Consider the following 23,255-nt stretch of genomic DNA (forward strand, 5'->3'; position numbering starts at 1 on the left):
TTAAATACGGGTATTTTACGGATGGTGCGTTTTGTTGTGATGTTTCAAAACATAAACACCATAGGACTCATAAACAGAGCAAAACCTTTTGTAAAATGAATCAAGTTTTAATTCATTGCTACATGAAATTGCTATTTTCATGATGCGGTTCGTTTTTGGGAGAGTATACACACTACCCAGAGAACGTGTGATCGATACAGCTATCGTTAAATAGGTTGGGGATAAAAAACTGAAAATTGGCAATGAGCAGTCGATATCGGGCATGACCACCCCTGTTGACCAGACATGCCGGACTTTCCTTGAATTCTTCTGGTGAGGTGACAATGACTTCTCAACATATGTTGTTCCACCAATACGTGAGAGTAGATCAGAGTTCCATGAAAGTGGTGTTTGGATTTGAAGTTGACGAACACGTTGACTTGAACCTTTGACCATTAATAACCAATATTATGTTCATGGTGGAGTTCTTGTTTCGGCAGCTTCCGACTGTATCTTGTTATCCAATATCTACTGGTATTGTTATCCAATATCTACTGGTATTGTTATCCAATATCTACTGGTATTGTTATCCAATATCTACTGGTATTGTTATCCAATATCTACTGGTATTGTTATCCAATATCTACTGATATTGTTATCCAATGTCTACTGGTATCATGAGTGATTTTATGTAATTGAATTAAGAGTTTGGAATGAAATATACTCCATTTGTTTTGATGTTCTTACATATTAGACACTGAGACCTGGAAAGTATGTCCGAGATGGTGACGAACATCCTGTCGCGCCTGCGCACATTGCCTGTCCGCGGTATGCTGACTGTAATTGGCGGGTTCCTAATTCATAGCACCCTCAGCACCGGATACATCTTTGGTAAGTTAATTGTGCGGAGAACAAGTATTCCTCTCACCGTTGCTCCACATATTGTAATATGGTTTATACTGAAACCATATAGCCGGTAATGCTGTTCCAGAACAAAACAGTCGTGTATATTGCATGTGTCAGTGTTCATGAATATGTAAAATCCCGTTATTCAGTTAACAGTTATCAGTCCAGTTAACTATGGTTTGATAGCAACAGGAACACGTCTCAATGAAGAACACAAAATAATTCTACAAAACAAGCATCGATATCGGAGGACACAGGGACAGGACACAAACACATAACCTTCACTTATAGAGAAGTCGATATACCAGAAGCTTCACTTGTAGAGAAGTACATATACCAGAAGCTTCACTTATAGAGAAGTCGATATACCAGAAGTTTCACTTGTAGAGAAGTCCATATACCAGAACCTTCACTTGTAGAGAAGTCCATATACCAGAACCTTCACTTGTAGAGAGTCAGTATACCAGAACATTCACTCGTAGAGAAGTCCATATACCAGAACCTTTCCTGACAGAGCAGAACATATACAGAACCTTCCCTGACAGAGCAGAACATATACCAGAACCTTTTCTTCTAGAGAAGTCCATATACCAGAGCCCTTACCGATAGAGCAGAATACTTTCCAGAACATACACTGATATAGCAGAGCACACCGGAATCTACCCCACAATGCAGAAATCTCATCAATGGAGTGGATTTTTTTATAATCCTACAGTGATGGAAGGAGTGTTTAATATCATGTTTTCACATCAACAAGTTAACCATATACATATGAGTAAAATGTCGACATCTTCAGTATGAAGTGTCAAATAAATGGGAGAACGTTCTTTTTGTTATGACACGTTCACCTGTTTTCTTTCCGTCAGTACATACACAATCACATCCCTTGTTTCCAGGCAACATGACACCCTATCTGACGTCATTTCTGCGTGCCAGAAGTGGGTCGACTGACGCTACGTACTCAGAAACTGTTTGGATCTCTACAGCGAACTATTTGTCCTTGGCATTTTGTATGCCCATATTAGGCTGGATAGAACAGAAACTGTCTCCAAGGATTTGTACGCTGATTGGTGGACTTATCTTCAGGTATTCTTCCACAATCAGTGTAGATCTTAACTCTTAGTTTTGTAAACACAGTTTCCACTTTTCAGAGGACTAGGCTGGCTCAGTCGGTCAAGCGTCTGAATAGGCTGTGCAGAGCTACATTGTTTAGACTTCCGGAAATCCATGATTGTGGATTCGAATCCTGTTTGCCCTTTTTCTTATTTTTGTTTTCCCTCCATCTGAAACATACAAGCGGTAACAAACCTCAACAGACCGTAACAAGTTATCTGTGCTACAGCAATACGTAATGTACTCTCTTCCAGTTCCGGTATGCTCCTCACCTACTTCACCATGCAACATTCCCTCCTCTTGACGGCCTTGACCTATGGCGTCCTCAATGGCGCTGGGAAGAGTATGGCGTTCCCTGGAGCTGTGAAATGTGCCTTCAAGGTCAGTTGCAAAATATTGACGTGGGAGGGGCAATAAGAGAAGGAGGAATGGACTCAGTCTTGTCAGCAATGTCGTGGACGAGAAACAACATCGTGTTAGGAAACTTTCAAAAGGGTTATTGGGCTGAGTGAAAGGGATTTTACGTCAGTTTCAAATTTTTTTTAAAAGCATTGTATCGTATTAGGCTAATGTATACTCAGCAGCAAAACGAACGTCAGTACGAATTCAAAATGAGATTTCTTGACACATCAATGAATAACTCAGCACAATTCCAAGACATTACGTGAACGTTTGCAGTCCATTCAGACTCTTGACTTCCGTATCTAGTGTGACCACCACGCGCGGCGATAACTGCAGCACAGCGTCTATGCATGGAGTGCACCAATCGATTGATGAAGGCCATTGGCACCTGGAACCACACTCTGAGAAAGACCTGTCGCAATAAATCGGCTGTGTTCGGCCTTGGTATGACATTATTCGGCCTCCTCTGAATTTCATCCCAAAGATGTTCAATTGGGTTTAAATCAGGACCAAGGGCTGGCCACTGCATAATGTTGACACCGTTCTGCTGTAGGAAGTCCCGTGAAGCTCTGGCAGTGTGGGCCGGGCGTTATCATGCTGGAAAATGTTGTTCCAGTGATGTGCGAAATGTGGTATGACTGGGGGTCTGAGAGCTTGGTCGATGTAGCGCACCGCTGTGATGCCGCATCCTCTCCCTGGACCAAGGTTCTGGAACACCACAGGACCCACTTTCTGGTTCAAACCTATTCCACCCCATACCATGATGCTTGCACCTCCCCATGAGTCTCTTTTCATAACACATTGGTCTGAGTCGTCACGTCGTCGCCATATTCTTGTTCTGCCATCTGTAGTTGATACGCAGTACTGACTCTCATCTGTGAACAGAACAGTTCTCCATTGCCTGTATCGCCAGTTTTGGTGTTGTAGGGCAAACTGTAGACGTTCACGCCGATGACGAGGGGTAAGGATAGGTCCACGGTAATGTCTACGGCAATGAAGGTTCGGCGTACTTGGTTCCCGGTGTTGAGACGTCGGCGTACTGTATCAGTACTGATTGGTAGTGATTGGCAACGGCGTGTGCAGTGTGGCCAGCTTCAAGTCTTCCTAGCGCCTGGTTTCTCTCAGCTGCCGTGAGTCACGACATCCTGCTGATGTTGTAATGTGAATGTTTCCACCAGGTTTGGGGGTGCATTTTATAGGGCTGGTCCTTGTGAACAGCACGTGCAGCATGAGGTGCATGAAAAACATGGAGAACACCGTACTATCTCCGAGATTAGGATGCGTTTTTGAGACCATTTCCTGGGTTCCATTCTGAGTTTGGCTCAGGTAAAGTTGGAGATGTTGTCAACAATATACAATCAAAACATTAAATGAGTTCACAGTTATCCGTTTCTGCGAACGAAAATTCCAAACTGACGTTTCTTTTGCTGCTTTGCATATATAAGAGCTCCGGGTACTGTATACTACCGGAATAAAGTAACTGTGCATTATTTGATGTTATGTCATATTTAATGCAAAAACATGTTAACGTGAGTTGTGGCGTTTTCCATCCTTAATCATTATTGAACTGTTGACAAGATAATATCGAAATCTGTGTGATTTGACGCTAGGCATCGTGACACGTCCTTGAAGAGATGTGGTGTTAAAAGACAGTTCACAAATTCAGTATCGTGTGTGTCCACCATTAGCGTTGATGCAGGCTTAACAACGACGACGCATAGACGACACTAAGCGATTGTAGAAAGCTTGGGGAATGTTGTTCCATGTCTGAACCAACGCTTGTCCCAATTCAGATTCTGGACTTGACGTAAACGTCGCTCCATTTCAACTCAAGCGTGCTCGATAGCGGCCAGATACGGAGAAACAGCTGGTCTGGGTAGTACCGGAATGTTCTGCTGTTTCAGGGAATCTGTCACAATACGAGCGATACTTGGACGGGCATTACCTTGCTGAAGCGTGAATCTATGTCTCTGTCCTTGAATGAACGGCTGCACATGAGGCCCACTGATCTCATCCGTGTATCGCAGACCTGCCAGATTGCCATTGACAATGACAAGTTGTGTCCGACCATGAGATGTGATGTCTCCCCGTTCGCGCATTTTTGGATGAAATTTACCTTTTCCATAAGATTCAGAGGCTAGAGAATAATCAAAATGCTCTTGAGTTTTAAGTATCAGGTGTGTGGACTTCAGGTGTCAAAAGCATGCAAACGGTGAGCACGTTCATTGTGCACAAAGTGCGCGTGCCTCGCGAAATAGGTGACATGACATTTCATGCAAAGAGCTTTGCTACATGTTTATTTAGGGATATTTTATAACTTTTCAAATAACCTTTATTTTATGCAATTTAATGTTATTCACAGTTACTTTTTTTCGTTAGTATATTCTGATGGGCGGACCCTGGATCACCAAATGCTATTGCTTGTTCTTGGAAGAGGGAAAATTAGATGATTGATTGTGTCAGATGTGTGACTAAGTCGATCACGATGACTTGGTTGGTTACGTGCCATCATGGTGACTTGGTTGGTTGTGTGCCATCATGGTGACTTGGTTGGTTGCGTGCAATCATGATGACTTGGTTGGTTGCGTGCCATCATGGTGACTTGGTTGATTGTGTGCCATCATGGTGACTTGGTTGGTTGCGTGCCATCATGATGACTTGGTTGGTTGCGTGCCATCATGATGACTTGGTTGGTTGTGTGCCATCATGATGACTTGGTTGGTTGCGTGCCATCATGGTGACTTGGTTGATTGTGTGCCATCATGGTGACTTGGTTGGTTGCGTGCCATCATGCAGACTTGGTTGGTTGCGTGCCATCATGGTGACTTGGTTGATTGCGTGCCATCATGATGACTTGGTTGGTTGCCTGCCATGCAGCATTCCCTCCTTTTGACGACCTTGACCTATGGCGTCCTCAATGGCGCTGGGAAGAGTATGGCGTACTCTGGAGCTGTGCCCTCAAGGTCAGTTTCAAAATACCGACGTGGCAGGGGCAAAAGAGTAAAGGAGAGAGAGATTCACTCTTGACAGGAATGTCATGGGGGTGAAACCGCATCGTGTAAGAAGTTATTGGGCAATTTACGTCAGTTTAACAAAAAATGTCAAAGGCATTGTATCGTATAAGGCTAATGTATATAAGAGTTCCGGATAATTATTCTGATGGGTGTACCCTGAAGCACCAAATGCTATTGCTTGTTCTTGAAAGAGGGAAAATCGAATCGTTGATTGTGTCAGATGTAAACAACTTGTATCTTTCCTGATACTTGTAATTCCTGTTTTCAATCATGAGCTTCCCTGGGACAAGCAACTTTGAGCATTGCTTGTCAAAGGCAACCGAATAATGGATATGATAATATCGCAGCGACTCGGTGGATTGTCTGCCATCATGATGACCAGGTCGATTTACAGCATGCCGCTGACCGAAATATGGTGGCCAGTTAGTGCGGGATGACTACAAACCATTCAGCCCGGGATAACCGGAAGTATCCATCCACACTATACAAACATCCTCTGTTTCAGTGGTTCCCCAACAGATCAGGTCTCGTGACAGGCATCATTATCTGTGGAATCGGGTTTGGAACCTTCGTGTTCAACCAGGTCGTCACGGCCTTCATCAACCCTGACAACTTCTCCCCTGATGAAACAATCAAAGATGATTTGTAAGTGTTTCTAACTGTTCACCAAACCGCGTTGGTGTTACACGTGCAACGAAGAGTTTATTTCCTTTCTCAGGGGTCTGATATGTGTTCATCATTGGTCTCAAAACTCGCCTTTTTATTTCTCTTTCGATGGAACCAGACTGTGATTTGTTTGTCAAAACAGCAAACGAGCGTCTTTACACAAACTCGTGAAGAATACACGGTGAAGTTGAGATTAATGGTGATATACAGTAAAAATCTTAAATCAAACGATTCATAAAGCACGTAAAAAGATATATTTTCAAGAAGAATTTGTTCTTATGTCAACATTTGTAGCCAAAAAACATGAAACAAACTTCTTGTGTTCCGGAAACTACCGTGAGTTAATGTGTTTGGCTGGAGGATGGGTGAGTGGCAGCAGTATAGTGTCCTTGATCACACCGCTAGCTGTTTAGCATACAGTTTGAGACACGTAACTTCTATAACCTTAACTCACAGATAAACTGACTATTTCCGTAATTACACATTGATACCGATTGTATCCTGTCTAGGTACTTCACACAGAGCTCCCTTCTAGACAGGGTACCATACAGCTTCCTGCTGCTGGGCGGGGTCTACACAGCCATACAGATCCTCGCCGTCCTCTTCCTCATAGCCACGCCCACAGACACGCCCACACAGGTTACTATATCTTGTATCTCTTGTATTAGCTGCCAATCCCTTCGTTCCGTAACCTTGAACAAGTCAATAACAAAGAAAATAAGAACGTGCGTATTACACTATTAGTTTGTATAAAAGAATACATTAGTATGTGTTTTCCAATATGTGTGTTCAGGATTGTAAAAATTAAGGAATCTATAAAGGCTTATTGAGACATGTATTCTCAAACAACGGATATACTTAACATGAATTGACATATGATAATGAAATTTACGGCATTCACATGAAGTAAAAGTGATTCCATAGAGTTTGGCTGTGGTTATTGACGATTCTGTTTCCATAAAACAAAACAACAAAAATGTTATGCAACGCCTCCTGGCGGACTACTTTCGACGCTTGTGTTATATAATTGCGCTGACGTATTTCACATTTTTCCTATCATGGCCTACATTGTTTTCAACGATTAAGTAAGTAGTCTGTGAAGATATTCTTGTTTTAGGAACTATAGGAATCTGTTACTCATAAGAAATTGCTTCAATAAAAACTATACTGGAACCATTTCTTGTTTAAACCGAAAATAATTGTTTAAAACAAAAATAACATGTTAGGTTATTTTTTTCACATTTTTAACATTAATGTTTTACATTGTACTGTGACGATATGACCATACATGTACAGGAAGTCAACGTGGAGAAGAGCCCTGATCAAGAGAAGATGCCGGATGAAAAGATGAAAGAAGATCTCGACACCGTATCCAGCACAGACAGGTGACTTTGTTTATGATGGACGATTGGTAGTCAAGTGTTGAATCAAGTTGTAAATGTATTATTGTTTGAGTGAGTGAGTTTACTTTTACACCGCTTTTGGCAATATTCCATCAAGATCACGGCGGAGTACAACAGAAATGGGCTTCACACATTGCATCCATGTTGGGAATCGAACCCGGGTCTTAAGCGTGACCATTTGGTTACCCCATCGACCAGTATTGTTTGAAATGGGTGGAGAATTATGACAATTTTGGCAACGCCTTCTGAAAGTGGTGAGACGGCACTGGTCGAGGCCATCTACGTCACGACGATGTTCTTCTGTGAATATGATACATTATAAAATATCAAAAACTTGCAAAGGCAAATTGATTTAATGTTACTTTAAGTATTAACAGATATGTCTGCATTACTCCTCCTGGGGAGAGTTACAGAAGGAAAAATGAAGCAAAACGTGATACTATAAAATAAATATGAGGGCGGTAAATTACGGATTCATGGTCACTGGAAAGTTGTCACAGATCTTGCAGAAAATTGCAGATAATCGACAGATACTGTAGTTCAACAGAGAACCGATATATACCAGAAACACAACAAGTTTTCTTTGATTCGATTCCAAATTATTGTCGTTAAATGTTTTGGGCGGCTTCATGTAATGCCTACAGCCCATGTTGCCTCCAGTCAATACAACGTCCTGTGTGTACTGTTCTGAAACCCTCTTCTCTTGACCGTAATGAACCAAACAACTATAGGGGAGCCTCCCTTTCTCGACACTGTGATACATGCAACAAAAACCATTTCCTTTTTCATAAGACGCTTCTATGAACAAAGTCAATATTGGAAAAATTGTCTAAAAAGTCATTTTTCGATTCATAGGTCAAAATAGGGAACTGCATCAGATATGACGGAACACAACAATATTAATAACTGTATTATGTAACTGCCCACTGATATATGGAGGCAATGCTGACTAACCAACCTTTGCATGGCCGTCCCCAGTGGTGACACTGATGACGACGATGGCAACTACACTCCACGTCAGGTTCTTCGGTCGAAGCTGTTCTACTTGCTGTGGGTCATCTACGGCTGTGTGGCCCTTGGCTTTTTCTTTGTGACGAACTTCTACAAGGTAAGAGTGGCAGAGTGAGTGAGGGGATTTTACAACGATTTGTACAGCATTGCAGCCAACAGGGCTTGTAATCCCAACAGTGTGAACATTGTGTTGACAATACAAGCGTCATAATGAAGGCGAATTTTGCATTTGAGCATTCAACTTACATTTGATTAAATCAGGATGCATGGATTATGTTTTTTAAAGTACATTTGTTCTGGTTTCAATGTGGACAGCCATGGTACTTCTCTTCTTTGGTATATTGGGATAAATGTCTCTGTGTGTGTGTGTGTGTGTGTGTGTGTGTGTGTGTGTGTGTGTGTGTGTGTGTGTGTGTGTGTGTGTGTGTGTGTGTGTGTGTGTGTGTGTGTGTGTGTGTGTGTGTGTGTGTGTGTGTGTGTGCGTGCGTTCATGTGTAATAAGAATACTTTTTTCAGAAACTAAAGAATATAAAATACTAACAACAATATCGATTTGAAAGGAATATACATTACCTCATTGCAGACATTTTCCCAGACTTTTATCATAGATGACCATTTTCTGGCTCTGGCCGGCTCTGTCGGATCGGCCTTTAATGCTCTGGGGCGACCGGTCTGGGGAGCCGTGGGGGACAAGATAGGCTACAGGGTAGGTCCAGGGGTGTTTAGCGGGAGGAGTCAAAGTTAAAATAGTTTACTTTTAGTTCATATCCTGGAATTCGAATCTCCAAATTCCGCTTTTGAAGTAATTGAAAAATGAATGTTTCAGTTTTAGGTGGATAGTCCGTAAACGAACATGATCCTATTTTTAGTTTCTGTAGAACGAAAATCGTCATTTCTTAAGGATGTAAATAAATGTTTACAAGATCTCTTGATGAAGTATTCTTGATTCTCAACAAGTTCATGTAAAATATATCCTTCATCGGACAAGCGATGAAAAATCCCTTTACGTTTTTGTATTTGGTACATCTTTTCTGTTCTGTCTTTCTTCACTCTTGTCTGACAACGGTACAAGAAGCTACGGTCACAAAGCATTGCGTCGAAGTTGTAGGGACCCACGTAAATACTTCGAGTTATCCGAGGTGCGACACAGCCGCAACATGATGACTAAATAAGGAATATGCTGTGACCCAACTTTTACTTCTAGACAAACCTTCGACACATCAAGTTCTATACAACAGTGTTTGACTGTATAACGAAATGTCGTAAAATGATGTAGAAATGGCCATCCATAAAATAATTTGCCATCACTGTCATTTACCTGCTTCTGAAAGTGTCAAACATTTACGGTAACGGTTAAAAATATGAAAGAATAACCTACTTTATCAAAGAATAAACTTCTTCATGCGTTCTTTCACTTCCTACAAATATGTTATATATGTATGAATGATTTACGTTAATCACCCGAATACCTCTCACACAGGAATCACTCACTATTGTCATCGGGGTGTTTGGAACAGCAGGAGCGACCTTCACCTTGTGTGAATATGGCGGGAAAGTGATGCTGATGATCTGGCTGTGTCTGATCTACGGGACAATCTCGGGATTCTACGCCCTAATGATCTCATTGACAGTCTCGCTGTATGGTCAGAAGTACTACACCGTCAACTACGGCCTACTCTACACCTGCATGGTGAGTTTACGACATCAACTGCCTATTCTTCCTGTCATTTACAGGGAGAGTCTCAGCCACACGCTGGTGCATCCAAATCTAAGTACAGACGTTGTCAAATTTTCTGCCATCACAAACTGTTGCACAAAAAACATATTTCGGCTCATAATTTCAATTTAGAATATCTTGTTTTGCGCCAGCAGCTCAAACACTTTCCAGTCTCTATATACAAAATCTTAGAATACAGGTCTTATATTTCGAAAATAAAACAGGGTCGTCTATTTCAAATTAGAAAACCGGTGCAGATCAGCAGATACATGTTTTGATATAACGAACAGGAATGCTACACTATTCTTCAGTGGTAACTGTAAATGTTCAATAGAGCATACATCGTGAGCAGCACAAGTCAATATATATTATTAAAGTACCCATGCAAATGGAATGGTGTTTATTTGTGTATTACTTCATTAAAATAGGTAGTTTTAACAAATATTAAAATAAATATGTTTTTCCCCAACTAGGCCTTTTCATTTTGGTCCTCTAATCACCATCCAAATTGCCATTTTACAGGTAAAAACAACAAAAAATTGCAGATTTTGAACAAATTTAGAAACATGTTATAACTTACGTCACAATCAACAATGGGTGGTAGCAACAACCTGCAGCACTGTTTAGATGGGAAGATGCATTTGCACGTGCGTTGCCATAGCGATTGTGCAATTGACAATCAAAGCTGTGAATGAGCTCGTGAAAATAATACAGGCATCCCTAAATCAATTATTTTGTATATCAATTAGGATAAAAGAAATAAAGAATGAATGGTATATGATGTTTTTCATGAAATATATCATGTACGCGAACCTATGGAGATTATATCTCATTTGCATAGTATAGCTTGCATCAAGAATATCCGTTTCGACTTCGATGAAATTTCAAGGGGTAAAATGACACGATTTGCTCTCCTATAAACTCATCTATTTCGGATGATTTCACAAAAACTGCTGGAAAAAAAAAGTTGGGAAAGCGATAGTTATAGAATAGTTTACAATCAAACCTTAGTTGTGTTCAAAGTTACACAAAATCGCTTATATGTTTATCTCTATTTCCGTGTGTACCTAAGTAGACACGAGTGTACCGTTGTTCGCTGGAGTTCGGTTAAATGTTCAACAGTGTTCACATTCGTGTGTATGTGATCGAATCAATGACCTACTGCTCTGTCCCTTGACCACGAGACGGTCACATTGACCCACAAACAGTTCTGCACTTGGATTGTCGTAGCCCCACATTTTCACTTGCGATAGTCGTTAAGCTCAGGTATCAGTCCAGACCACGCTCAACCGAGAGAGAAGGCATGTTGGAGCTTGTATACAACACATGACAGCTTAACTTTAAGTGGCTGTTCTGTTGAAAAGGTTCAGGCTCATAACACCGACCTTTCGACCAAACTGCACGGTTGAGTGGAAACAAAATATCGGCGTCCTGAGACTAGTTTCATTTTGCCAATTAATAAAGGATTACGACGACAATGAAGGATCAACGAGTTGGCAGAAGAGACTAATCCGGATTATGCGGATGAGAGCACACCTAATGAGAAGACGACAACAGTTTATATTTTTATCAGTTTATTTCCATACTTGAAGCACTCATCTACAAACTCAGTCTACAGATTTTAACGGTTTTTTTACAATGATTCACACAAGATATTTTTAACAAATACATCGCATATCCGATGCGTATTCATGATACATATAGCACACATTTTGTCAGAGATTGACCCACAGATTTTAACCCAAATGCAACAGGTGGAATGCTGAATCAGCAAACTGTCTCACGGACAGTGTCCCTTGTCTGAGTTGGTGACGTATGTCATCCAGTCGTGGCTCCAAGTCCCTGTATTTCTTCTTCTTGGACGGACGCTTCTGGACAGCAGCGTACTAGACCACCTTGTTGTTGTTGGTTCTTGGCCCATCTGAGTTGTGGTGGTTCCACTGCGTTCCACTGCGATATGTTCACCTAGTGCGACGAGTTCACCTTATCAAAACATCTAGAGTAGATTATCCGCAACCCTAATTACGCCTAGTCAGAACCTAACCTTCAAAGGAAACCGCAGGTCGGCGTCCTGAGACTAGTGGAAAATCGAAAGGTCGGCGTCCTGAGACGACACCGTTGAAAACGGTTTCCAACATTTTTCAGTTGCAGGCACAACAAACTGTAACGACTATCGTCTTGCCAAATGTGGTTCTGAAGAGTATGACGCCCACCAAATGATATCATAGGAGTTTCAAAAAAAAGAGATTTTATCCAAAAAGAAATTACCCCAGAAAAGAACAGAAAAATCGACATTTGACCACAAAATATACATTGGACCTCTCTGTTCCAGATTGTAGTTCAGCTGGCAGGTGCGCTCCTGACGTCACAGCTGAAATCCGCTATTGGATGGCAAGGGATACTGTACATAGGAGCCGGAGGGATCATGTTCAGTACGTACATAAATATACTTACAGTGGATTTAGGGATTAAGGGGATAAGTTTTGTTTTTGTGTTTGTAACGTCGACACGTACTGGAATCCAATGACCATTATTACGAATCCAAGGTACACTTTGAATCTTATTCTAGCTTTGTGAGCAGGCCTATTAGAGTACGAAGTATTTCGCCGAAGGGGTAATTAATTGCCTGAGACATGGATCATGTCAGGCTTTCATCTTGCGTCTTCACATACGTTTGTACTCGTAACACTTTAGCAACTAACTGTTTAGCAATAACAGTCACTTAATCGTAGAAATAGGCCATAATATATTGCAGACATAAATACCCACTTGTTCTATATTGGTTTAAAATGATTTTTAGTAGTTCCCCCAGCATTTAGATCCATTGAAATCCATTAAATTTTCATGGTTGCCATCATAGGGCGTTATGCTTTACAAATGCTTTACAAATTCTTTACAATTTGGTATTGTTCTGGTTCGTTTCTGCAGGTTTCTGTTTGTGTTGTGGAATGCTTGTACAGTACCGACTGGCCAAGAGGAAGGATAAAAAGTTAGGAAACAAACACGTCGAGAATACAAACACGTCTGTTGATACCCGTCTGTAAAATGTGAAACTGAGCAACAGTCGGAAGGAAATTTAGGGAAGTGACAATTGTGCTCTGTTGGAATAATAGCGTTTTATCACAACGCTCACAGTAGATGGAACCAGGTAAAACGCATGTACATAGGAAGAATTCATACTGTACAATGTTCTAATAAAACAAATCGGTCTATGTGAGCTGTCGATGTTTTTGTTGAGGTGATGGTGTATCAACTGACAGTGAAAGGATTGACAAGTAATGTGACTGATATCAGTGTTTAAAACTCCCAAAATTTCAAGCTAGACAGCCGGACTGGTTACTTTAAAAAATAACAAGTCCGGATACACACTTGCCTCTCCATTTTTCAACAATAAAAAACAAACAAAATCAGGTAAGTCAGGCTACTGTTTGTAGGCTACATAGCACCAACAGGCAATGCAGCGAGTTTAGGTAAACTCAAAGTACACGTGTTGTGATTGGTTATCGTAACATGAACTGTCCAATCGTAAGTAGTTTAACATAATCATCATAATACCCTAAACACCTCAAACTGACGACAAGAGAACCTGTCAGATGTTATTATATTTTTACTGTTAGGGGTAAAAATATCTACCAGACCACCGGACAGGCTACTTTTGAAATTTGACCGTCCGAGACGAAAATAGACCGTTCCGGACGGTCGGGCTGGCGGGACTTTTAAACGCTGCTGATATTGATAAATATTGACGACCACGTCCGATACCGTGCTGGCAATAAAGATGTAGAGATGAAACAAAGACTCCTCCCTTTCTCTTCGGGGCGGTGGGGTAGCCTAGTGGTTAAAGCTTTCGTTCGTCACGCCGAAGGCCCGGGTTCGATCCCCTCGTGGGTACAATGTGTGAAGCCCATTTCCGGTGTGCCCCGCCCTGATGTTGCTGGAATATTGCTAAAAGCATCGTAAAACCATACACACTCTCTTCTTCAAACTGTTTAATTTTGCTGATCGTAACTTAATGTATCTGTTTATGTCAGTCATGTCCTCTACACCTCTACATCCCATTGCAGATATAAATAGGGAAATAGAAGAGTGTTAGATATGAAAGGTTTGAGTTAGCTGTGACATGTTCAGACGGTGTATAGTTCACGTCTAGTGTTTGCAAGGCACACTTAGGTGTTTAAATCATTGAATCTACATGATTGTGAATTGCTGCGAAGGAATAATGTCAGACATCGTCGCCACCCTTCACCCTTTCTGGTGTCCCCCGCCGTGATATTGCTGGAATATTGCTAAAAGCGGCGTAAAACTTAACTCAGTCAGTCAATCAGTCACCCTCCCCTCCTTATCCTCCCGAACATCACCACCGTCAGCCAGGCGCTGCTCCACCTTCTGTGCAGTGGGCTACCCTCGCCAAAAGTGGGTTTGGGCGTGCCTGCATCAACAGTAACAGTCGTTCCAGCATCCAAAAACCTGTGCAACATTCAAAGATGATTTTTGAAAAAGTTATGAACTATCCAAAAGAATAGTTGAAATCTTATCAATTGTTATTCCACATGTTCGTTTCTGAAGGTTTCGTCTTGTGAGAAAACCAAACACAGAAACAAACACACCGAGACATGAGACATGTGCGTGAAATGGAAAGTTGTTCGGCAATTTCCTACCCTTATAACGGCTGCCTGTTACCAAAAGGGGCCCAGACAAACCAGTGGTTGACATCATGGCCAACATCTACGCCGTAGGATTAGTGGGGGAAAGTTCTAGCCCTGATTTCCCTACCAGGTACCTTGGAGTAATGTGAATAAGGTGAGGTGAGGTGAAATTGGGTTTAACGTCATGCTTGAGAATATTTCGCTCATATGACCCCTGGCTGCCGAGTTTTTTTTCAGGCGCACATTTTCATACAGTTTGAAAAGTGAACGTTGTGCGAGAATTGCTCTCGCGTGGTCCTGGATCTACGTAAGGCTATAAAATTACACAGAAATGTAGAATATTAAATTTCCTATCCGTTGGTATAAATATAAGTGCAACTACCTTGGCGGTTTGAGAAATAGACCTTGCTAAATGTTGTCCAAATTTTTGTTATGCGTTAAAAAACAGTAAATTTCTCCGCTTTTTATCGCGCACCGATAAAAGCACTGTGCTACGAATTTTTTAATGGGGCATCTTTACGGAAAGTGTGAGCGAAGAAAATACAGCCTGATATCTGAACGACATAAGTGTATATGAATTGGGTTTATGTGCTTGTGCATAACGTTATACGCTCAACATTAAAAATGACTCGCAATAAATGTCAAAAATGTATTTTCTTCTATGACGTCAAACGACGACAGAGAGGTCATAAACGTATAATGATAAGGGGGCATAACTCCGTTATGCGTAACACTAGGTCAATGTAACTCAGATCACTTGGAGAAAATGTGTTGTGGATACGGACGCTATATTTTCGTTATTTTATATTCATGGTGAACCTCACTATTCCAATTCAAAGTTCCCCAATGTGAACGGATGCGCTTTGGTAGTTTCACAATTTATAAGAAAAGATGACAACGTATTACATGTGAAAGCACGTAATAGCGATTTGGATGGCCCTATCCGATATATAAGTTAGTTCTTAGATTCCCATATTCTCCTGTTTGTGTAGATGTAATTTGACTAATTTTGCATCGTTATTACCAGAGTACTAGCCATATCTTCAAATGTAACGAAATTGCTGAAAATAATACAACATTTTAGTTGACGTCATCGCTTGTTTTATGCATTTTGCGACGTTGGAAAACGACGACATTGGTATGCTGATTAGTATATATCTCACTTAATATCCATTCATTGTGTAAAAGGTCTAGACTTCTATGTCAGAATTTAACACTCTTTAGACAAAACATAAAATGACTGATTTTTCCATTTAAATAGTGTCCTGAATATATCAACAATTAGACAGTTTGACAGCGTATCTTATTGTGACCAACACGCGCACCTGTTTGGCATCAATTTAACGTAAATAGAAATAATATTTCACAACACCCGAATATTTTGTTTGGGATAAGAATTTTGTTTGTTTATGATTATGAAGCTATTTCTCTTCATACGTATGCAATGAAAGATGCATAAAGATAGCTTTTATATATGGAACTATATATTAGAATATGGATATAAGATTTGTCCGAATTAACACATGAGATGGTATATATATTTTTCAACAATTTTCCTATAAGTAGTTAGAGTTTGATATCCTGTCATCACAATATTATTTAATCGAATATGAATTGAATATATATTATCGAAAACAATGATAGAGAATCATAAAACGTTTCCAACAAACGCGCACCTTGCCGATCTATATGCATCATTCTTTGTCTATAAAACGACACAAAATTATGCAATGAACAAGACAATTCCTTTAAATATGTGTGCATGTACATTTCATACCATATATAAATCATTGTCATGAATATTATCAGTTTTGCATATAAGGTTGAATTATATCACCGTTCATTAACCTGTTCATATGAAATTGCAATATTAGTCCAAATAAATTGAATATTGTACATCATAGGAACTAAAGTAATTGCAGTTATGGCTACGTTTGATCTTCTAACACTTGTGTAAAGGTTTAAAATATGGTGTATTGCAATAAATATGTCAATTTCTTATGTAAATATGATTCAAACAATCAAAAACTTTCAAAGAATAAAACACCGTAAACCCTATATGCATGTATGATATGATATTGAACAAGGCTAAATGTAGATACTGAAGTCAGTTTCATGAAAAAGTATCCGAACTATCCGCAAAATATACATCATAATACTGACAGTGTAATCGGAAGGATATGGCGATTGTGTTTACTCTTGTTCAACCGACCTTCACCTCAAAGAAATTGCCTAATATGTACAACAATGTTGACGTATGACATCACTACCGCTGACCGATTTCTTACAAAATGGCGGCTTTGCTGACAAGGGTACACAGGATTTTGCGAGGACCCTTCCACTGATTCAGGGATCGTTTGTACATAAATATGAGATGTAAGTAATCAGAATGATTCTGACTATCTGTGTATTGTTATATGTTTTTATCGTTTTCACTATACGTAAGAGAAAAGGACAGAAATGCAGATAATTACCGTTGTCGTTCTGCGTGATTTGGCGTCAGTCATGGCGTCACGCTGCACGGAAACTTTGACAATTTCTTATGAATTATCAAATCATTGCATTGTATCTATTTATAATTTCCTATTTCTTGCTACGATACTCTTTCCATGTATATTCTAAAGGTATTGAGCCATTGCAAGCAATGAATAGACGGATGAATGTTGAAAAATTTCAGAAAATGCTGCGCAGTGTAAAATCGGGAATTTGTCTTTGTTTACATTTCACACAAACGCAGTCTTTCAAGCACAGCGTTCGTTTTCACACCCAATATGTTTCGTCTCATTTTATCTAGACAGTTATTATTGGTGACACAGACCAGTTTCAAATTGATTCTAAAATGTATGGGGAATTCAGTGATGCATTTTTCGAAGCTGAATATGAAATATACGTGATGTAATAGGCGTCTCAATACCGGCCTTCGCGAAACGTGATTTTGTAAACACTATCCAATATGGCGGAAAGCGCTCTACGGTGTTCGTGTAAGTGCATTTTCGAAAACATCCCAACCGATTCTAGATTCATCGGCAACGTTTCAGAATTATAATTAGCGAAATCATGTAAAACTGATATCAGTGATCATAAATATGTTATTTTTGAAATTCAATACTCACAGTAATTATCCGATTTTCACATTTCAAAACATACAGCAAATAACGCTGTGAATCGCGATTTCATACTGTGTCAAAAATGTCGCCATTTTCGATGAAGCCTATTTTGTAAGGTCATTTTCAGCACTTGAGCTTTGTTTAAAATAATAGTGGATGGTATCAAGAAACAGGGAATTTCCCGCAGAATTCGAAACTGTGAAGTGTATTTGTGTGCGTGGATATTTTGATTTTATTCGACTTCAAATTGAGGGTTGAAGGGGAAGGACATATATGTCCCTGTGGCATCCAGGGGCTGATTGTGTCAATCACTTGTTGAAATCGGGGCGGTGGGGTAGCCTAGTGGTTAAAGCGTTGGCTCGTCACGCCGAAGACCCGGGTTTGATTCCCCACATGGGCACAATGTGTTAAGCCCATTTCTGGTGTCCCGCGCCGTGATATTGCTGTAATATTGCTAAAAGCGGCGTAAAACTAAACTCAGTCAGTCAGACTTGTTGAAATCCTTCTTTAAGAAGGGGGCATTTTACAGAAGCTTACTACGTTTGTAACGTACCTGTGAACATCCAGGTTAGAATTGGCCTTCAGCAACCCATGCTTGTCGTAAGAGGGGACTTACGGACCTGATGGTAAGGCTCACTGACTTGGTTGACACATGTCATTGTATCGTGATTGCTCGTGATACCAGTCACTGGATTGTCTTAGTCTCGACTATTTACATACTTGAGAATTGTAAACATGATGATATTGTATATCACTGGAGAAATGCTGGCGTTAGCTAAAAAACAAACTATTTGGAAGTGTTTATCCGTCATTGTAAACCAGAAGTCACTGTGTTCTTTAATCTGATTCGTTGAAAAACATGATCGAATAGTATTCGATTCCCGGAAAATCGCTGCGTATAATACGTACAAACATCGCTCAAACTATTGTATTGTTACGTCGTCAGCTGTGATGACGTCATTCAAATCATATTGTGACGTAAAGTCTGAATGGCGTCACAAATGAGCAGTTCCAGATTCTACCATGGGAGACAGCCGAAACGGGCGGCTGATGACATTTCACTGCTCTACCAGTACTCGATGTCAATGAGTGCAGACACTAAAACGTGTGTGGACCTTTTGCTTTACTTTTGTGTTTACAGTGTCGATAAACATCATGTGTTGGCCAATTTCCGGGTGTTATTCAGTATTTGAAGCACGGGAATGAGTTCCCGTGCTTCAAATACTCAATAACACCCTGAAAGTGGCCAACACATGATGTTTATATCCTAACTTGTATGTCTTCCAGGCCGTTCTGTTTTAATTCTCTTATATAATCTTATAGCCCAGCGGATAAGTGATCAAATTGTGCACTTTGTGTTACAAGCATGAACTTTGGCATGATTGTAGCTTGTACCCATCTTAAAGAATATAGATCGAGAGGCCCCGCAGACTTTTCATAATTTTGGGGGGAAAAGTGAAAAAAAATCTTTTTTTTAAATATCTTCGTCATAATTGTAAAATCTCAAATTCTCAAAAATCATATATCAAATTTGTGGGAAATTCATAGCTGATCAATTTTCATCTATACATGTCGTATTATCTTTAACGGTTAGGTCTAAGGAAGTCAATTTATATCATGACTACGCCATTTTGAAAAATGATAAGATAAAGACATGTGTAGATGAAAAATAAAAAAAAATCTGCGAGGCCTCTCGATCTTTATTTAATAAGAGGGTATAAGCTACAATCATGCCAAATTTCATGCTTGTAACACAAAGTGCACAATTCAGTTAAAACACTGCACTTATCGGCTGGGCTATTAGGGTTTTTTAGTTTTACATTTTCCAGTTCTTACAAAATACCGATTTATATATTACATGCCACAGATTTCATACGAACTGAAGCGCAAGACTACGAGAAACAAGATTTAAGTCAATCTTGAAATTACTCGAGAGATAATTAGAATTCAAAAGGAAAGTTCAACAAATACAATCTGACATAGAGAAAGTACAAATGTTTTCATGCAGTAAACTGAGCCAAATGGTTTATACACCCTGCAAAACGAAACCTTGCAAAAGCAGAAAACTTGGAAATATTTGACGGTGTTTTGTTGAGCATTGTACGAAATGAATACCCAATATGAATTTATCATGTCTACATGCATCGGGGATGATTTGTGTGGGAAGATTGAAGTACGTCCAAAAAGTACCGGAAAATTGACTCACTGAGGGAAACACAAAACCACAACCACGGTTGAGCGTGGCGGGCAAACACACCCGCATGGAATGAACGTGAAACACAACAGACAGAGCGAGTGACAAGCAGAGAGACGGCGAGTCTAATTGGTAAGGTTTTGTAGTAAAACTTATTCTGTAAGCGAATGTTCCTCAGCACCAGTGTTTGACATGATGATGACGATGACGACGATGATGATGACGACGACGACGATGATGACGACGATGATGATGACGACGATGATGATGGTGACGATGATGATGATGATGACGACGACGATGATGACGACGACGACGATGATGATGATGATGATAGGTAGTGGTTGTAGGAAATATATTTTATAACTAACTCAAAACCTTTTTCATATTTCACTTATTCCTGTCTATATTCATGCCTGGTGTTAATATTAGTATCCAACAAGTCAATGGTTGTAGGATGAACCATGGTTTCATAAGCATACAATGCTGTTATACAGCATACCTTCAGCTACGAGGAACCAAATGAGTGAGTTGACTGTTATCAGTACTGTCTACCCTGTAAACACATGGTCATCAACTGTTTGATTTCATGTTCACTGCCAGTCAGATAATCAGGACTGTTTGTTCCCGTGTGTTGACACTTTATATTCCAGTCCTTTTAGTTCCATTTCCCATCTTACAGGCGAGTGGCGACTGGGTTCACGGCGTGTTTGTTGCTGAACTTCGTTTCCTTCTTCCTGGTCAATCGGTAGTGTACAAGCATTGCACAGCACCAGAAGAAACCTGCAGAAAGGAACAAGACCAAAGTAAACACTCATAATGTGTGTAAAGCGTTTACAAACTCTATGGCGACAAACATGAAATATTTGTATGCGATATTAAAATACTGCAAGTCAGTGGTTCTAAGTGCTGACACAGCAAGAAACCCGAGCACATTGCATAAACCAGTGGTTAATTAGGAGATAAATATCATGTGTTGGCGAATTTCAGGGTGTTATTGAGTATTTGAAGCACGGGAATTCATTTGGAATGAAGCACGGGAATTCATTTGGAACCGACGGCGTGAGCCGGAGGTTTCAAATGAAATTTCCCGTGCTTCAAATACTCAATAACACCCGGAAATTTGCCAACACATGATGTTTATCGACATTGTAAACACAAAAGTAAACCAAAAGATCCACACATGTTTTTCGTGTCTGCTCTCATTGACATCGAGTATGCGTACAGCAGTGAATTGTCATCAGCCGGCCGTTCCGGCTGTCTCCCATGGTAGCATCTGGAACTGCTCATTTGTCATTCGGACTTTACGTCACAATATGATTTGAATGACGTCATCACAGCTGACGACGTAACAATACAATGGTGTGAGCGATGTTTGTATGTATTAATACGCAGAGAATTTCCGGGAATCAAATACCATTTGATCACGTTTTTCAGCCAATCAGATTAAAGAACACAGTGACTTTTAGTTTACAATGATGGGAACATCACAATAATCTCCATACACTGACCAGCGTCTTAATGTTACTGTCAACAGTTATGTGTTCGGAGAATATCGGCAGTGTCACGGCGCGTCGCCCTGATTTAAGGAATACAGTTCGCACCATGTAAAGTGGAATAAATCATTTTCCCCCTGAACTGTTATAACGTTAAAGACTATGATGCTTAACTATAATAGTTCAGGGCGAATGTATGCTTTATTATGTACCCATGTAAACTTAGGATTGTACCCTCGTGTCATGCAAGTTCGATCACTTAAGAACTGTCGCTGAATTTTCGAAGTTATATTCATATCAAATCTCTTACCTCTAAACTTGTTTATTTATGTCAAACATTTCCGAAATTCAGGTATTTTTACTGCTTTTCACAATCGCGGCATGGCCGCCCTCTCACTGTCAACACAAGTGACCCAGAAAGCTACGTCACACAAGTTCGATCATATGATTGGCTGGCTTGTCACGTAAACAGGATGACTTGTATGGCCGATCTCTTGTGTCGAGTTAGAGCAGTTCCAAGTAATTTTATGGAATTTATGTCCATGAAACGTTCATTTTATGATTCAATACTTCTAAAAACGATGGAAAGTCACAAATATTCAGCTTATATACAAGTACTATGCAGGGAGTTATTCTTCAGGCTCATCGTGACGGGCACCAAACCTCAGAATGTAGACAAACACCACGAACTGGCTTGCATAAACGTAAATGTGTTCTGTGCTGACATGTAGGGTGGGAACTTGCGTGATTAGATCGATAATATATGGGCGCAATACGGATGACATTCCGTATTGCACCCCTCCGTGGTATTGCATCCCAGAAACAGATTCCGTATTGCACCCCAAGAGCACTCCAGATATTTCCGTATGTACGTACTGAATGCAAGATAGAGGACTTACAGAACCTCCTAAGATGCCAAATTGCTCCTATGATAATTACGTACAGAAAAGCGTAATTCCGTATGATAAAGTTGCGGCATCACAAAATATCTTGGAATTTTCAGCTTAGTCAGACGCTCAGGAGTCACGCCACCTCGATTCCCCCAGCTGGACAAGGATCAAATTCGGCTGTCTTTGACGCAGTAAAACCGTGAGCTGGGAAAAAGGGCGTTATACCAACAAGATGAATTAGAACGGAACGCACAGTACACGTCCTCCCTAAACTTATAAAGAGTAAGTGCGGCAAGATGGCCATCCAATATCATTTCAGCTGTGACGTCAGGGGTGCGTCAAGAGATGAGAACGGGAACCCAGTACACGATCGATGGCACAGTAAGGGGTGCGTTCGATCGTGAAAGGCTGAAGACACCGTTAAAGACGGAGAAGCCATTCCAACTGAAGCTGTATGTTTCTATACTGAAAGGCAAAAGAAACGTCGTAGTATTGGAAATGACACTTTAAGTATCAATGGAGTATTTGAACCTATTTTTTTAAAACTATACACCGGAAGTCAAGTTTGAAGAAACCATGAATCGTGGTCGGATAGCATGTTTTACCCAGTAAATTATTGTTTAAGATTGAGGTTAGAAATGCTTTTGTTTGTGGAGAGGGAAGAGTTCGCACAAACACAACACTGAAATCGGAATGCACGTGCATCATGCA

At 40.3% G+C, this 23,255-nt stretch overlaps 1 protein-coding gene across 1 annotated transcript; it reads left to right on the top strand.

Moving 5' to 3' along the window:
* Nucleotides 1-761: 761 nt before the first annotated feature.
* LOC124262198 (oxalate:formate antiporter-like) lies at nucleotides 762-13,415 on the top strand. The gene is made up of 12 exons (XM_046696654.1): nucleotides 762-870; nucleotides 1,752-1,971; nucleotides 2,253-2,379; nucleotides 5,278-5,400; nucleotides 5,920-6,059; nucleotides 6,590-6,719; nucleotides 7,377-7,465; nucleotides 8,462-8,591; nucleotides 9,078-9,200; nucleotides 9,975-10,184; nucleotides 12,544-12,643; nucleotides 13,140-13,415. The coding sequence occupies exons 1-12, from the start codon at nucleotides 762-764 to the stop codon at nucleotides 13,253-13,255; spliced, it is 1,617 nt and encodes a 538-aa protein (XP_046552610.1). The 3' UTR covers nucleotides 13,256-13,415.
* Nucleotides 13,416-23,255: the final 9,840 nt, after the last annotated feature.

The sequence above is a fragment of the Haliotis rubra genome, unplaced genomic scaffold (assembly GCF_003918875.1).
Source record: "Haliotis rubra isolate DU_JTF1 unplaced genomic scaffold, ASM391887v1 Scf827, whole genome shotgun sequence".
NCBI lineage: Eukaryota > Metazoa > Mollusca > Gastropoda > Lepetellida > Haliotidae > Haliotis > Haliotis rubra.

What these genes read in the sequence shown, in the direction of transcription:
- LOC124262198 (XM_046696654.1), top strand. Translation starts at nt 762, where the DNA reads ATGGTGACGAACATCCTGTCGCGCCTGCGCACATTGCCTGTCCGCGGT. An exon ending in ATTGGTGGACTTATCTTCAG is followed by an intron (nt 1,972 to 2,252) that starts GTATTCTTCCAC and finishes ACTCTCTTCCAG; the next exon opens with TTCCGGTATGCTCCTCACCT. An exon ending in CCACAGACACGCCCACACAG is followed by an intron (nt 6,720 to 7,376) that starts GTTACTATATCT and finishes ATACATGTACAG; the next exon opens with GAAGTCAACGTGGAGAAGAG.